Genomic DNA, 17,500 nt, shown 5'->3' on the forward strand with positions numbered 1-17,500 from the left:
ACTGAGGATGAAAAAATCCAAGAATTCAAATTCATTTTCGAAAGTATTTCAGAGAATTCATTCCATATCTTTGAACTATTATTATATTGTCTAAGATTAATCGTTAGAAATGAATCTTTTAACAAAATGACCATTGAAAATTTATTAATTGTAATCATGCCCACTTTAAAATGTTCACCTGTATTAATAACAAATGGAATTAAATATTATGATGAAATATTCATTAAAAAATAAAATAAAATAAAATAGAAATAAAAATAAAAATAAAAATAAAAAAAAAAATAAATAATAAAAAAAAAAAAAAAAAAAAAAAAAAAAAAATATAAATATAATATATTTATTTTAAAAATTATTATTATTATTATTATTATCTTCGTCCCTTAAAAAAAAAGATGGTTCTTCTTTTATATAATTATTATTGTTAATGAACTTTGTTTCCTAATCGGGTAAAAAAAATAAAAATAAAAAAAAAAAAAAATTATTTTTAGATTTTTTTTTTTACAAATTGTGTGGTTTGTAAAATAAAAAAAAAATTTTATATGGAAAATAATTTTTTTCAATGTATACCCAATAGACATACTAATAACTATTTTCTAAATCAAAATTTAAAAAGTAAACCATTTTTATAATTTCTATTCAAATTATTAATATTAAATAAAAAAAAATAAAAAAAAAATAAATTTTTAATTATTTAATTTTTAGAAAAAAAAAAAAAAAAAAAAACTATCATTATTGATTAAAAAAAAAAAAAAAACAATGTTATTTTAAATATTTTTTTTGTAGTTGTAATTGGAAATAAATATAAATTTTTTAAAAATAAAAAAAAAAAAAAGAAATCTAAAAAAAAATTGTTTGTATTAAAAAAAAAAAAAAAATGTTGTATTAAATTACTTAAAAATTTCTTATCAATAAAAAAAAAAACAAAAAAAAAAAAAAAAAACATCTTTATTTTAATTATTATTTTCTATTACTATATTTATTTTCCATAATTTTTTTCAACTAAATATTTTATTTATATAAAAATTACAATTTTATAAAATATTAATTTAAATTTATTTTGGTGTGAAATTTTTATAATTTTTTAATTATAATTATTTTATTCTTATAAAAATAAGAATGATATCATAGTTTTTTTTTTTTTTAAACTATATATATAATTTTTTTTAAAAACATTAAAATTTTGGAAAAAAATTTATAATAAGAGATTTAATACTATTTATAATAGAGTCATCTCTAAAAAAAAAAATAATATAAAATAAAAAAAAAAAATAAAAAAAAAAAAAAACAAAAAAAAAAATATTCATATTCACACCAATTCTAGTAATAACCTATAGAAATAATAAAAATAATCAACAAAAAAATAATTATATTTTATATTATTATTATTATCATTATTTTTATTATTATAATTTTATCAAAATAATTTTTTATATTTTAAAAAAAAAAAAAAAAAAAAAGCAATAGTTTCAATTTTCAAAAGAGATTACAGTGTGTGTTTATATTTTTAGAATCAAGGTTAAATTTATATTCAAAGGGTAAATATTATTATTATTATTTATTTTGTTCATTTATTTTTTTATTTTTACCTTATTTTGTTATTTATTTAAATAAAATAACAATTAGTAATTAATTTATTTAGTTTGTTGTGGTAGAGTCTATCTATTTATAATAATTGTTATCCATCAATTTTATTTTTTGTGTTTTTGATTTATTTTTATATCACTCTCTCTCTCGCTCACCACCCTCCACTTCAACTCAATTTGGAAAATCTCCAAATACTCAGATCATTACCAAAATTGTGGAGATTTTTCATTGACCAATTTTATACTTTTTTTTTTTTTTTTTTTGTGCATTTTTTTTTTTTTTCCCACCCAAACAAAAAACAAAAATAAAAACAAAAATTAAAAATAAAAATAAAATTAAAAATAAAAATTAAAAATATAAAAATAAAAATAATAATAATGAAAATAATAATATTAAAAATAAATATATAAACACAATGATAGTGGGTGCAAATTTTTTTTTTTTTTTTTATTATAATTTTTGCAAAATAGTTTTTTTTTTTGTTTTGGTGTGTGTGTGGTGGTATGTGTATAAGGGGGTGTGGGTGGATATTGTTTTTTTGAATGGAACAATGTTTATTGTTTTTTATATCAGTTGTGGTATTGACAATATTTTTATTGGCAATATATGTACACTTTATAATAATAGAATTATTTATATGTAAAAAAAAAAATAATAACCACATACGCAAGCAAACCTTCTCCTCACAAAAATGAATATGATAATAATCAAGTTTTAATCTGTGTTTATTTTAATTATCACAGTTTATTATATTCTACATCTTAATATAATTCGAAACCATTATCTTAATATCAATAATATTAATAATAATAATAATAATTCCACATACCACAAAATAATAAATCACTCGAAAATTTTTTGTTTTATTATTGGTTTTTTTTTTTTAATAATAATTTTAATTTTAATTTACTTTTTTTATTATTTTTTTAAATATTTATTTAATAAAAAAATAAAAAAAATAAAAAAATAAATAAATAATTAAAAATAAAAAATTAATATTAATAATAAAAAAAAAATAAAAAAATAAAAAATAAAAAAAAAAAATAAATAAAAGAAAATTAGAATAAATATTTTTTTTTTTTTTTTTTTAGAAAATAAAAAATAAAAAATATTTTAATAATATAAATAAAACTTCTTTTTTTAGATTACAAAATAATAATATTAATAATAATATCATATATAATAAATATAAATTAATTTTTATATGTAATAATAAAAATAATAATAATAATAATAATAATAATAATAACAATAATAATAATAATAATCAAATTTATAATTTCATTTGTTTTTTGAAATTTATACCCATATTTTTAAAAAATTGTAGGAAAATTAAAAAATTACCCAAATAAATCATTTTTTTTTTTTTTTATATTTATTATTTTTGTTGAATTTAATAATTGTGTGCCCATTATTATTATTATTCTTTGTGTTCAATTTTTAGAAAAATATAATTCATTGGTTATTATTGATAAATACAGTTGTTTTAAAACACCATTCCAAAAATTATTATATTTGAAAAAATAAATAAATCACTTAATCTATACAAAAAAATAATTTCACACAAATAGTTAAAAAAAAAAAAACACAAACACACTTTCTTTGTATCTTCAATTTCAAAATAACCCACATTTTTTTACCCATCTTCAAATAAAAAAAATTATTTTTATAACAATTTTCTATTCTCACCACCTACCCCAAACAAAAATTAAATCACCATTGATTTTTTTTATTTAAATTTATTATATGTTTTTTTTTTTTTTTAAAAAATATACATGTATTTTATAGTTGGTGGTTGATATTATAATTTTACACATCTATTTAATTTTTTCATTTAAAAAAAAAGAATTTTTTATTTTATTTTTGTCTTTTATTAAATAATTAATAAATACCTATGCACACCATATATTTGTATATATTATCTTTATTTAAAAAATAAAATCAAAAAAAAAAAAAAAATAATAAAAAAAAACAATTATTAACCATAATTTTAATTTTTTTCCAAGATAGATTAATTTTTTTTTTTTTAAAAGATTAAAAAAAAAAAATTATTATTAAAAAAAAAATAAGAATCAATTAATTATTAAAAAAAAAAAAAAAAAAAAAATTATTATTTTTTTTTTTTATAATTCCAACAACAATAATTACTCAAAGAATTAAATAATAATTACTTCATGATAGTTTAAGAATTTTTTTAATTTTATAACAAATCCTCAAAATTTCAATATATATATAATATGAAATGCGTGTTCTTGTTATATTTATACCAAAATCATTCCCTAATAAATGTTTACACTTCAAAAAACTTGGGTAAGTATTTTTACTAAAAATAGTTGATTATCAAAAGTTAGTAAACAATTTTCTAATAAATTTTTTAATTTTTTAATTTTTTAAAAAAAATATTTCAGATTATGGATAATTTTCCAAGCTTCAATAAAAGAAAAATCAAATCACCAAAAGTAAGTATTTAAAATTTTTAATTTATTATTTTTTAATTTTTTTTTTTTTTTTTTATTGACAATTTTTTATTTTTTTTTTTATTTTTTATTTTTTTATTTATTAGGGAAATCCTTACTGAACAACAACAACAACAAATAATAAATAACCATATAAATAATTCAATTTCAAGTGAAAATCTTGTAATTCCATTAAATAATTATGAAGAAAGTCCAACCCAATCCAATATATCATCATGTTATTCATCACAATCTAATTTATCAAGCTATAGTAGCACTGGAAGTTTAAGTAGTTATTATGGTTCAAACTATTATCATGGTGCAAGTTCAAGTAGTATTAGTAGTATCAATAGTAATATTGCAAATTCAAATTCAAGTAGTACTGGTAGAGATTCAACACCAACACCAACACCAACACCAATTCAAACTCCTTCATCAACTCCATCTAAAAAGAAAAGATCATGGAGAATTAGAACACCATCACCAAAGCCAAAATTGGAATCAAACAACAATCATCATCATAATCATCATAATTATTACAATAATTTCTCTGAAATTTCAATTGAACTACCACCAACCCCAACATATCCACAAAAACCATCATTCTTATCAAATTCAAATCAAATTCCAAGACCAAAATCAAGACATTCTCATACAAATTCTGCTGATAGTTATACTTCATCATATTCATCAACTTATCCATCTTCAACAAGATCTTCTCAAAAACAACCACCATATTATCAACAACCAATTAATAATAAAAATAATAATAATAATAATAATATTAATAATTTCAATTTTAATGGAAATAATAATAATAATAATAATAATAATAATAATAATAATAATAATAATAATAATAATAATAATAATAATAATAATAATAATAATAATAATTCCAATAATATGAAAATTTCAACATCACCAAATAAACTATCAAATTCAAATCATTCAACAAATTCAAACTTTTCACAATGTTCATCAAGTCATAGTTTATTAGATACCAATATTGGTGGTATCAATGTAAATACTCAAAATTTGGTTTCATTTACAAATGAAACTTCAAACTCTGGTTCAACTATTATAAAGCCTGTTGCACTTAAATCTAGTAGCAGAAGCGTATTTAATAGTAGTAATAATCAACAATATCTTTTCTCTTCTTCGACTTTATCTTCATCTTCTTCGACTAAAACTAATAATAATTCAACAACAACCACCACTACCACCACCGCCAAAACATCATCAACTTCAACAAATGATTACTCATCTATTAAAGGTAAAAGTTTAATAGATGATGATGCATCCTGCTCGATTTCTTCATTTAATGCAATTGAACAACAAGTTCTAATTCCAACGGTCCTATCATCATCCTCTTCATCTCATGTTATGAAAAGAAGTAATGGTAGTTCAAATGGTGGTAACTCCACCATACAATCACCATCTTGTAATCAAATATCGATCAATAAGAATAACTTGGTAGATATCGATGATGAGGATGAGGATGATGAGGACGATATCAATGGCCATTGGGAAAAAATTACAATACCATCTAATATGTGTAGAGATCAAATCTCAATTAAAAATAATTTTGATGAATCGACAAAAGTAATTTGCTAATATACTTTATTTTAAAAAATATAAAAAGAAAAAAAAAAAAATAAAAATTTTAAAAAAAAATATATTTATTTTAAAAAACAATTATATAAACACATATGTGTTTAAAAAATTAATTAATTTTTTTTATTTTACAAATAATTAAATTTATTTATATTTTTATTTATATTTTTTTGGTGTGTTAATATTTTATTTTATTTTATTTTTTTATTTTTTTATTTTTTGTACATTCAATTCTTTTTTTTATTTTATAAGTTCAAACAGAGTTTATCTCTTATTATAAAAAAAAAAAATGAACATTTCAAATGATAAAAATATTTCAAAATTAAATATTAAAAATAATAATGGATTTGGTAAAAGTTCTAATATTTTTGATATGGTTGCAGGAACTCCAAATAATATTTTTGATCCATATGATATTTGTTATGGAGAAAAAAGAAGTAATCAAGATATAAATGATTCAATGATATCATTAATGTAAGTTTTATTTATATATTTATTTTTTTTTTTTTTTTTAAATCTAATTTTTTAATATTTTTTATTTTTTTTCAAAAAAAAAAAGAAATAATATTTCAAATTTATATCCATTAATAATTGGATTTTTTACAGTTTTCTTTGAAAAACCAATAAACTCAACAATTGATTCTGAAAAATTAAAAATAATAATTGAAAAAATGTTAAAATCTGACAATTCAACACAAGAGAAATCATTAAAAACAACAAATCAATGGATAAATTCATGTGTAGAATTAATGATGAAAATTTATGAAAATTCAAATGATTTAAAAAAACTATTATTTGAAAAAAAAGATAAACTTTTAAATTCAAATTATAAAAAACATGAATTTGGAGAAACAAGACATATTCTAGAAACAAATATAGAGAAATTAGAAAAATCAATTCAAGATCTTTTAATACTTTTATCAAATTCTTTAGAAAATATTCATGAAAATATTAATATTTATTTTGAATCAATTTTAATTTATATTGCTTTTATTCATAATGTTGATGTAATTATTAAAAATAATTGAAAAAAATTAAGAATAAATATTAAATAAATAAATACTAACATATACACATGTAATTTTTTAAAATTTAGTTGTTATGGGAAGTTTATGATATTGAACCAATTTTAATAACTGGTGCTAAAAAATCTGATAGATTAAGTGATGAAAATGTTTCATCGTTTAGAGAAAGATTACATGTTTTCATTTCATCATTTTTAAAAGATGTTGGTAGAACATCAGAGAAAACAATGTTAAATCCATGTTGGAATGATATGTATAAAGTTTTATGTGAAGATTTAATTTTATATCCACAGAAATTAATAATATTCAATGAATTAATTACTAATACTGATAGAACCACCGGTTTAAAACAATTCAATTTACCAGAAATTAATAATCAAAATTATATTTTCAGATTTGATGCAAAATATGTTGGTACTGATAATGAAAATAATAAATTAAAAGAATATATTACAAATTGTTATGGTATGTCATTCTATGGTAGTGGTATTGGTAGTGGTGGTGGTGGTGGTGATAGTGGTAGTAGTAAATTATCATTCATATTAGAATCAAAAACCAAGAAATTCATATCCATTAGATTATATGGTATGAAAAATGAAAACATTGAAAATATAAATATTAATATTTTCAATTGTGATGATAATAAACCACAACAATTGTTGGTTGATCAAGATACTATCAAACCTTTAACATTACAATTATCAAATTATTTACCTTCAAATAATAATTTAAACTCAAATTTCGTTGGTTTCACAAATACAAAAAAAATTAAATTAAACAATGTTAAAAATTTAATTGAATTTAATTTTAATGGAAATGAAAATAAAAAATATTTCTTATACTTTATTGAAATTTTAGTAAGTTATCAAAAACAATAAAAATAAAAATAAATTAAAAATAAATTTTATATAAATTTTTTTAAAAAACATTGGTATACCGATATATATATAATAACTTTTATTTTATTTTTTTTACTCTTTTTAAAAGAAAAAAAAATAATAATATCAAGTTTTTTCTTGTTTTTTTTTATTTTTTTATTTTTTTTTTTCCTATGCATATTTTGAAACCTTTAATACCAATGGCACTTGTTTACCAGATAAAAATATTTTATTTTCCACTTCATTTTGAAGATTTGAATTTTTAAATAACAACAAATAATATACAAAAATGAAACCAGTTAATGCTGAATCAAAACCTGCTGAGTGAACATTTTGACCTTCCATTTTAAATAATTCTTTATATTTATTATTATTATTATTATTATTATTATTATTATTATTATTATTATTATTATTATTATTATCATCTTCATTTTCTATAATACTATTATTTACAATTGAAACTATATTTTCACCTTCAGTTTTTTTAATTTCTTGTTCTTCGTTGAGTTTCTCATCTTCATTTGATTCTAATTTATTTCTACTTCTTTTTTTCTTTTGACTTTTATGCTCTTCTAAATCTAACACTAAAGAGATATCGTGTGAATCTGGACAATTATCTTTTAATCTACAATGACCATAATCCTATTTGTTTAAGAGGTTAATAATAATTTTTTTTTTTTTTTTTTTTTTTTTTTTTTAATGTTAATGAATAAAACTTACAGCAAAATCATTACAAACTTTTATATTTGGTGAAATTGGTTTAATAAAAGAATATTCGGTGTTAATTAATGGTATAAGTATATTATCATCACCATCATCACTATCATTATCTGAAAATGCTTTAAAATCACAAGTTGCATATACTTCTTTTCTTAACAATCTCTTAAAATTAAATCTTTCATATTTTTGAAAAAGATATTGAAGATACGATCTTTTTTCACTAACTTTATATTCTGCTATATATTTTGTATCGTATCTATAATTTTTAAAAAGTTTTATACGCTTATTAATAAACAAATAAAATAAAATTTATAAACATTTATATATTTTAAAATATTCTATAATTACATTTTAGGAAAAACTGATAAAATTTTTGAAATGAAATCGTTTAATTTATCGGGTAAATCACCAATTAAAGATTGAAAAATAAATAAAAGGTCAAAAATACCATTATGAATTACAGATGGTAATTGTGCTTTTGTTAATATATCAAGTAATAATTTTGATCTACGTAATGTGTCTTCATGATTGTTATTATTATTATTATTATTATTATTATTATTATTATTATTATTATTATTATTATTATTATTATTATTATTATTATTATTATTATTATTATTATTATTATTATTATTGTTTTTATTATTATTATAACTATTATTATTTTTTGTTGGAGTTGAAAATATTGGTCTTCTACTTTGAAATGGTATACCATATAGAAATAACTCTTGGAAATCAAAGCCATGTTTTGATAAAAATGTCATTGATACTGGTGAAACTTGAAAATCACTAATGTTTAACATTATAAAATTATAAACTCTAATAGTATAACTTTTTTCTAATAATGAGTGATTATCATCAATGCTATTATTGTAATTAGTTGGAGGCGTTACAACCTCACCTACATCTTCCTCTTTTGTATTATTTGGATTATAGTCCCCACTGCCGCTGCTACTAGTATTATTTTCTTCCTCTTTGTCATCTTTAAAATTTGCTTTAAATATTGAAATACCAAACTCTAAAATTGATCTTTGTTTCACTAAATTAATCATTGCATGATACTTTTCTTGTATATCCTCTTGTTTTAAACCTTTTTGGAAACCTAAACCTGTAAATTCTGTATCTATTGAAATGAATGTTGCTTCCTTTAAATCATTTTCAAAGTTTATGATCTCTTTATCGAAATTTTTAAGTGTTACTCTTTTTACTAATGTTGTTGTTTTTGTTTTTGTTGTTGTTAAAATATTTTTTTTATTATTGTCGTCACTATCATGAATGTTGTGAGTTTGGTTCATTGTTTGGTTGGAAATGAAACTTGTCAATTGAAATTTTTTCAAAGTTTTTTTGAAAATGAAATTTTTTTTTTTTTTTTTTTTTTTTTTTTTTTTTTTTTTTTTTTTTTTTTTTTCCAAAATTGATCCAAACAAAAATGGAAAAAAAAAAAAAAAAATTATTTTAATAGTAAAAGATGGTTTTTTATTTTATTTGTTTATTTTTATTTATTTTTATTTATTATAATGTCAAATTTGAATTTATTTTTTTGGAAAAATAAAAATTTAATAAAAACATAATATATTATTTAATTAATTGTTTTTTTAAGGGAATTTTGAGTTTGACAGATTAAGTGTATTAAAATAAGTTTTAACTTTATTTTTTTATTTTGTTTTTTTACATTTTTATTTTATTTTATTTTTATTTTATTTAATTTTATTTTATTTAATTTTTTTTTTTTTTTTTTTTTTTTTTTTTTTTTTTTTTTTTTTTTTTTCAAAAAAACGACCACCTTTTGAATATTTTTTTTTAAGCTTTTCCTTTTTTTTTTTTTTTTTTTTTTTTTTTTCCCAAACACATCCTTCTGTTTCACTGACACATCCCCCACATCCACAAAAATTTATTCCAACAAAGAGATAGAAAACAATAGTACCAAAATTACTTTTTTTTTAAAATAAAAACAACAGAATACAACAAATTTAAATAAACTATTAAAAATAATTTTTATAGATAATACAAATATAAACAGTTAATTGTTATATTAAAAAAATAAAAAAAAAATTTATAAAAAAAAACTCTGAAAATAAAATAAAAAAATAAAATAAAATAAAATAAAATAAAATAAAATAAAATAAAATAAAATAAAATAAAATAAAATAAAATAAATCAAAATAAATTCATTGTAATTTTAAAATATGGAAAAGGAAAAAAAGAAAAGTGGTGGTTGCTATTGTGGGCCACCAATAGAAGAGCAAATGGAGAATAAACAAGAAAATGAAATAAATAAAATAGATAATAATAGTGATAATAATAATAATAATAATAAAGAGGAACTAGATACAACAAGATCAGAAAAAAGAAGAAAATGTTGTGATATGTGCCAATGTAATAACAATAAAAAAAAGAAAAGAAAGAATAAAAAGAAAAATAATGAAATTGATAGTAGCAGTGGTAGTGATGATGAAAGTGAATATAGTAGTGAGGAAGAAGATGAAAATGAAGATGAAGATGAAGATAAAATGAAAAGAAAAAAATCAAATAAAAAGAAATCTGATGAAGATAATAATAGTGGTAGTAAAAGAAGATCTCAATTAAATAATTATAACAATAATAATACTTTTAAAAATGAATCGGAAGATGAAATTTATGATTTTGAAGAGCAAAGTTTTGAAAATGATAGTGAATATAGTCAAAGAATTATCAACAATAGAATACCACTAAGACCTGATAGAACAAGAGATGGATCACCCGATTCTTCATATTCATCATCAACTACAACAAATAAAGATTTCAATCATGGTGGTGGTCAACAAAAGATTCAATGTTGTGATAAATGTTCAAAGGATAATAGACCAAATGGTAGAGCTTGTTTATGTCAAGTTCCATCGACTCACAGAAGAGGAATTTTAGGTGAAAGTGGATGTATTACTTGTGGTTGTGTTGGTTGTCATCCAACCGATGTATTGGAAACAAAATCATCAAGTAGTTTTATAATAACAAATAATAGCAATAGCAATAGCAATGGTAATAATAATAATAATAATAATAATAATAATAATAATAATAATAATAATAATAATAATAATAATAATAATAATAGTAATAAAAACAATAATAACAGTGATGTTGGTATTAATAAAAGTTCAAATAGCAACAATGGTAATAGTGTTGATGAATTAAAAAATGGTTGTTGTAGACCATGTATGAAAGCATTTTCTGAAAATGATAAAGCATGTTTATGTCAAGTACCAAGTAGTGTAAGATTAGGTGTTCTACCAGAAGGTGGTTGTAGGATTTGTAAATGTAAAGGATGTCATCCTGAAGAATTCACAAAGAAAAGATTCGATGGTAGAGGAGTAGGTAATGGAAAAAGAATTTTACCATATCAACAACAACAACAATCATCATCACAACAATACCATCATATTGATTCTCGTAACCCTTATGATGATTTTTATGGTAGATATCCACCAATTCCACATCATTTCTATCCACCACCACCTCCACCACCTCCACAATATAGGGGTCATCACCATCATCATCCACCACCACCTCATCACCATGCATATCCACATCCACCTCCCTATTCAGGTTACCCAGATATTCATCATCCACATCCACCACTTTGGGATGGATATGATTCAAGAGATCCAAGAGGGGTTTTAGGTGGTTATGGACCTGATAAGAAATCATCATACAGAGATAATGGTATGGTTGGTGGATTTGAAAGAGATCGTTCAAAAGAAAGAATAATCGATAATAGATCTGATTATAGTGATAGAGATTATTCAAGAGGAAGAGATAGAGAATTTGATGATAGAGATTTATCTAGAGAAAGTACAAGATCAAGAGATCGTTCAAGAGAAAGAGACAGAACAAGATCAAGAGATCGTTCAAGAGAAAGATATACAAATGATAATAGTACAAATAATAGCAATTATAATAATACTAATAATAGTAGTAATAACAACAATAATATAAATAATAAATATAAAGAAAATTACTATGGTGGTGGTACTTATAGTGAAGATGATTTTGGTAAATCTCAAACAACTAAAGATTATGATTTATATGAGAAAGAAAATCAATATGAAAAAAAGAAAGAATCTGATTGGTATTCTCCAAATTATACCTTTAGTAATAATAATAATAATAATAATAATAAAAGAATATAAATAATAATAAATAATAATTAATAATAAATAATAATAATTTTTTTTTTTTTTTTTTTTTAAAAAAAGGATTAAAGAAAAAAAAAATCTTTTAAATTTTAATAAATCTAAATTGTAAATTTTAATTATTCAAACTTTAACTTTTTATTTTTATTTTTTTTTTTTATTTAAATATCCATACATTTGAATTTATTAGTAAGTGAATTGACATTTATTTTCATTTTACCCTTTTTTTTTCCCCAACATTTCAATCAAAAGGAATTTCATATGTGTACACCTCTCATTTTTTTTAATAAATAAAATAAAATAAATAATTTGGGTCACATAAAACAAAGATAAAAAAAAAAAAAAAAAAAAAATATTATTATTATTATATATTTTTTATTATTTATTATTCTTTTTTTATTTTTTTGTGATCAATGGAAAAATAGAAGAAGATTCATCTATTGATGTTGAATTTAAAACGAGATAATTTAATTAGCACCATCAACACTTGGTAAAATAACTTGTGGATCTGGGTACCAATAATTACCATTTGGATTAACATTACCAACTCCCATTACATTTTCACAATTATTTAAATAAAATTGTTTCATCATTTTAATATCATGAATTTTTAATTGATACTCTTTTGCATTTGCAACTTTTCTACAAAATAATTTATCAAATAAAACTTTTCTAAACTTTATTTTATAAAAAAAAAAAAAATATATAAATATTTAATATTAATAATTTTAAAAAAGTAAAAATAAAATAATTATAAACTTACACCATTTTTTGATAAATATTCATGTGAACCAATTGAATAATATAAATCTTCATTACCTTTATCACAAATTAATATTGGTCTTCCTTGAGTTGTGAATTTATGAGAACCCAAGTATAATGAAACTTGATCAACCATAACACCATAATATTGTTTAATTAAATCAATAGATGTTGGTTTAACATTACCATTTAAATTATAGAATGAAATGATATTATTAATGATTGTTTCAGATGGTTCTTCAATATTTGTACCCAATAAAATTGTATGATTTGTATTATTTTTAGTTTGTTCCATTATCAATTCAAATTTATTTAATAATTCTAGTGCATTACAATGTTTTAATAATAATTTAAAATCACCATAAAAAATAACTCTGATATTGGTTTCTTTATACATTTTAACTAATTGTTCATTCTCTAATAGTTCTGATAAACCTTGTAAATATTGAATGAAATATGAGAGATAATCAGATGACTTATCTTCAATTTTATCACACCACATTGGAACACAAATTGTTTTAATACCATGTTGACACATCATAACCAAATCATACAACAATTTATTAATTGAAACATTTGGAGCCATTGCTGTTGAACATTGATCAATATTCTCCATATCATTTTCATTATTAGAATTTAATTTAAAAGTTGATCCATCAAAAGCATAAACAATTGTATTATTACCTGAAAGTTTTTCAATAACAATTTCACTAATTTCCTTATCACTTAATTTATTAAAATTTTCAAAACTAGTAACCATTTTTACTACTACAACTACTACTACTATTAAATTATTAAATTTATTATTGTATAAATGAAAAAATTAAAAAAAAAAAAAAATAAAAAACTATTTTATAATTAAAATTAAAATATTATAAAATTATGTATTTTAAAATTTATCTATCAAAAAATTAAAAATATTTAAAAATTTTTATATAAAAAAAAAAAAGTGATTAACATTCTTATTTTAATTTGTGGAGATTAGTTCTATTTTTTTTTTTATTTTTTTTGACTATTATTTTTGGTTTTTATTGAAATAATTTAAACACTTTTTTTTAAAATGTTAAAATAATTTTTTTATAAAATAATTCATCAATTTAACACCTCTTATATTTATTATTTAAAAAATAATAATAATAATAATGTAATGAATATTACATTTTATAATAATCAATAATAATAAATAATAAATAATAAATAATAAATAATAATAATAAATAATAATTTAATAATAATAATGAAACGTATCCAAATTGCGCATTTTTCGTTGTTTTTATAAAAAAGTCAGGTAAAATTTCAAAATGCAAAAATTCTGGTCCTACTGAGATTCGAACTCAGATTCTCAGATGTCTTCGGTGATGATTTTCAGAGTCTGATGTGCTAACCGTTACACCATAGAACCAACATAAATAAATTCGCTCTGTATTTATAAAAAATTTATTTGGTATAAACTCTTTTTTAAAGAAAAAAAACTTGGGGGAAAAAAAAAACTAGAATATCTAAAAAAAAAAACCAGATATAAAGAAAATAGTTTAATTAAAAAAAAAAAAAAAAAAAAAAAATTATTTGGTTTTCCTCACATTATCATTTGGACAGATTCCAATACTTTGCCAAATTTGGTAAAAATATTTTCAATTATTTGGGTGTGAAATAAAAAAACTAATTAAATATTTTTTATATTAATTTTTATTTTTATTTTTATTTATATTTTTTTATTTATTTTTTATTTTTATTTTTCATATTTTTTTTTGGTGATATTTAAATTTTTTTTCAAGGAAATTTATTAACTGAGAAATTTTTCAGTTACCTTCTTTTTTTTTTCTTTTTTTTTTTTTATTTTTTTTTTTTTTTAAATTTTTATTTTTATTTTTTTATTTTTTATTTTTGTATCCCTTTTTCTCTTCTTTCTTTTTTTTTTCCCCCAACTTTTTATTTTTTTTATTTTTTTTTTTTATTATTTTCTAAATATTTTAAATAATGAGTGAAAAGAAATGCAAACAATGTAGTGGAGAATTAGCATATGAAGGAGATATGGTTGTATGTACAATTTGTGCAACAGTTCAAGAGGAATTTGTCTTGGTAGCCGATCATCAAGATTTAAATGTTGTTAGTGTTGATAGAAGTACTTCAAAATATAATGGTAAAAGAACATACTTTAATAGAAATTCAAGTTCTCAAGAATATTATGAAAAAGTAAATATAAATTTTTTTAAATTTTTTTTTTTTTATAAAATTTTCCACAATGAACAAACACTCACCCACACATATTATTAAAGTTGTATACTAACATATTTTATTATTATTATTATTATTATTATTATTTTTAATTAATTAGTTTGAAAATAAATTAAGTATTATTTGTAATTTATTAAAATTAGGTGAAAGTACAAAAATTCAAATGAGAAATCATTATTATTTAGCATATGCAAAATGGAGGAAAATAAAAAGAGTTGATAGAAATTTCGAATATGTTTGTGCAGCGCTAGCATATATTTCCACTAGAAAAGAGGATAAAGGATTATGTTTAATGGATATTGGAATTAGATTAAATTTAAAGTATTATACAATTGGTGTTTTATCAATGAAAATTCAAAGTGCAGCAGGTATTAAAGTTGATATTTTACCAGAATTTGGATACATGGAAAGAGGTGTACAAATATTACGTAAACTTTATTTTTATACACGTGAAGAATGTGAAGCCATTAAAAGATTGGCATCGGAATTAGTGAAATTTTCAAAAGTACGTGGAATTGCAGAGGGAAGAACACCAACAAGCACCTATTGTTCAAGTTTATACCTTGCTCAACTTCATAAATTATCGACACTTAGTGACTACAATGCAGAGAATGATAGTGCAAGTTCGTACCTTGAAAATTCTCAAATAACAACATTGGTTCAGTCACCTGTAAAAAAGAGAAAATTAAAAACTAAAACTGCAAATTCCATTACAATGCAACCCTATCTAAATGATTTAAACACTGAAATGAATGCACCAATCCATGCAACTCGTTTAAGAGTTAAAGAATTGGAAAGTCATCTTTTAGCTCATGCTCAATCAAATTCAATGTTTTCAACATTTGTAAATGAAAAGAACATTTATCAATGGATACCATTATTATTAAAAGATTTTTTCATTATGACTTCAGATATTAATAAAAAAGATAATCAAGATGATAATAATCAAGATAATAATAATAATAATAATAATAATAATAATAATAATAATGATGATTCACAAGATGAAGCAAATTTAGAAAGAGAAATTGAAAATGATAATGATGAATATGATAGTGATAGTGATGATAATGATAATAATAATAATAATAATATTGCTGTTGACGATGAGAATCTAAACAATAATAAAATTAAAAGTGTAAATAATATTAATGTAAATGTAAATAATAATAATAATGATAATAATAATAAAAGAATTAAAAAAGATTATCAAAATAAAAGTAGTGATACTGGTGGTGGTAGTGATATTAATATGTCAATGGAAATTGGTAGTAGTGAAGATGAAGTTAGTAGTAGTTTTATGAATTCATCTGATTTTGGTGGTGGTGATGAATCATCATCATCATCTTATAGTGGTCATCAATTAGGTTCAAAAAGTGGTAAAAAACATTTTTACAAAATGATAATTTCACAATCAAGTATTCCTCCACCACCATCTTATATTTTATCACTCTATAAAAGTATTGAAAGAAAACTTTGTGTCATTCATGCAAAGTTTAGATTGGCCTATAATGGTGGATATGATAAAAAGAAAATCACACAACAAGATCAACAATTCTTTCAACAATACAAGAGATACTATCCAACTCAACAATCAAAGAAACAAAATTTAGAAATTGAAAAACTTTTGATTAATAATATCGATGAGTCAATCATTTTAGAAGGTTTCAAAGATTTCGATGAAATTGAATTGGAAAAATATCTCAAAGAAAATAGTGATCTCTTTAAAAAAGAAGATTTAAATGAAACTGATATCTCTGATGATAATTTAAGTCTTTATTTAAAATCTCCCGATGAAAAATTATTTTTTCAACAAATCCAAGAAAATTATTAATAATTTTTTTTTTTTTTTTTTTTACCAATAAATAAATAAATAAATAAATATAAATAAATAAATATAAATAAATAAATTTTCTTTTTTTTAAAAAAAAATCAATTATTTTTTGCTATTTATTATTATTTTAACAGTAAATATTAAAACAATAATAATAATAATAATAATAATAATAATAATAATAATAATAATAATAATAATAATAATAATAATA

The 17,500-nt window shown here is 19.6% G+C and overlaps 7 protein-coding genes and 1 non-coding gene across 8 annotated transcripts in view; 5 read left to right on the forward strand and 3 right to left on the reverse strand.

Moving 5' to 3' along the window:
- gacFF (F-box-containing protein) overlaps positions 1–234 on the forward strand; it is a gene marked incomplete at both ends in the record, with an annotated part of 2,851 nt that extends 2,617 nt beyond the window's left edge. Inside the window, one exon of the mRNA XM_638708.1 lies at positions 1–234. This exon is cut by the window's left edge and continues 2,015 nt beyond it. Within this exon, the coding sequence (XP_643800.1) occupies positions 1–234 (234 nt within the window).
- A 3,592-nt stretch (positions 235–3,826) lies between these two features.
- Positions 3,827–5,657, forward strand: DDB_G0275275 (hypothetical protein; the record flags this gene model as incomplete). The annotated part of the gene is made up of 3 exons (XM_638709.1): positions 3,827–3,894; positions 3,993–4,043; positions 4,148–5,657. 3 exons carry the CDS (start codon positions 3,827–3,829, stop codon positions 5,655–5,657), a joined length of 1,629 nt encoding a protein of 542 aa, XP_643801.1.
- Positions 5,658–5,946: 289 nt separating this feature from the next.
- DDB_G0275087 (hypothetical protein) lies at positions 5,947–7,560 on the forward strand (the record flags this gene model as incomplete). The annotated part of the gene is made up of 3 exons (XM_638710.1): positions 5,947–6,131; positions 6,217–6,664; positions 6,754–7,560. The coding sequence occupies 3 exons, from the start codon at positions 5,947–5,949 to the stop codon at positions 7,558–7,560; spliced, it is 1,440 nt and encodes a 479-aa protein (XP_643802.1).
- Positions 7,561–7,731: 171 nt separating this feature from the next.
- DDB_G0275089 (hypothetical protein) lies at positions 7,732–9,581 on the reverse strand (the record flags this gene model as incomplete). Its single annotated transcript, XM_638711.1, has 3 exons — positions 7,732–8,205; positions 8,284–8,539; positions 8,632–9,581. 3 exons carry the CDS (start codon positions 9,579–9,581, stop codon positions 7,732–7,734), a joined length of 1,680 nt encoding a protein of 559 aa, XP_643803.1.
- Positions 9,582–10,472: 891 nt separating this feature from the next.
- Positions 10,473–12,452, forward strand: DDB_G0275277 (hypothetical protein; the record flags this gene model as incomplete). Its single annotated transcript, XM_638712.1, has 1 exon — positions 10,473–12,452. One exon carries the CDS (start codon positions 10,473–10,475, stop codon positions 12,450–12,452), a length of 1,980 nt encoding a protein of 659 aa, XP_643804.1.
- A 470-nt stretch (positions 12,453–12,922) lies between these two features.
- On the reverse strand, positions 12,923–13,977 carry DDB_G0275279 (hypothetical protein; the record flags this gene model as incomplete). The annotated part of the gene is made up of 2 exons (XM_638713.1): positions 12,923–13,132; positions 13,219–13,977. The coding sequence occupies 2 exons, from the start codon at positions 13,975–13,977 to the stop codon at positions 12,923–12,925; spliced, it is 969 nt and encodes a 322-aa protein (XP_643805.1).
- Positions 13,978–14,530: 553 nt separating this feature from the next.
- On the reverse strand, positions 14,531–14,619 carry tRNA-Gln-CUG-1. The gene has a single exon. It is a non-coding gene; the product is annotated as a tRNA-Gln (tRNA).
- Positions 14,620–15,194: 575 nt separating this feature from the next.
- DDB_G0275091 (hypothetical protein) lies at positions 15,195–17,286 on the forward strand (the record flags this gene model as incomplete). Its single annotated transcript, XM_638714.1, has 2 exons — positions 15,195–15,410; positions 15,553–17,286. The coding sequence occupies 2 exons, from the start codon at positions 15,195–15,197 to the stop codon at positions 17,284–17,286; spliced, it is 1,950 nt and encodes a 649-aa protein (XP_643806.1).
- Between the last annotated feature and the right edge of the window lie 214 nt (positions 17,287–17,500).

Source organism: Dictyostelium discoideum (assembly GCF_000004695.1).
Source record: "Dictyostelium discoideum AX4 chromosome 2 chromosome, whole genome shotgun sequence".
Classification (NCBI taxonomy): Eukaryota; Evosea; class Eumycetozoa; order Dictyosteliales; family Dictyosteliaceae; genus Dictyostelium; species Dictyostelium discoideum.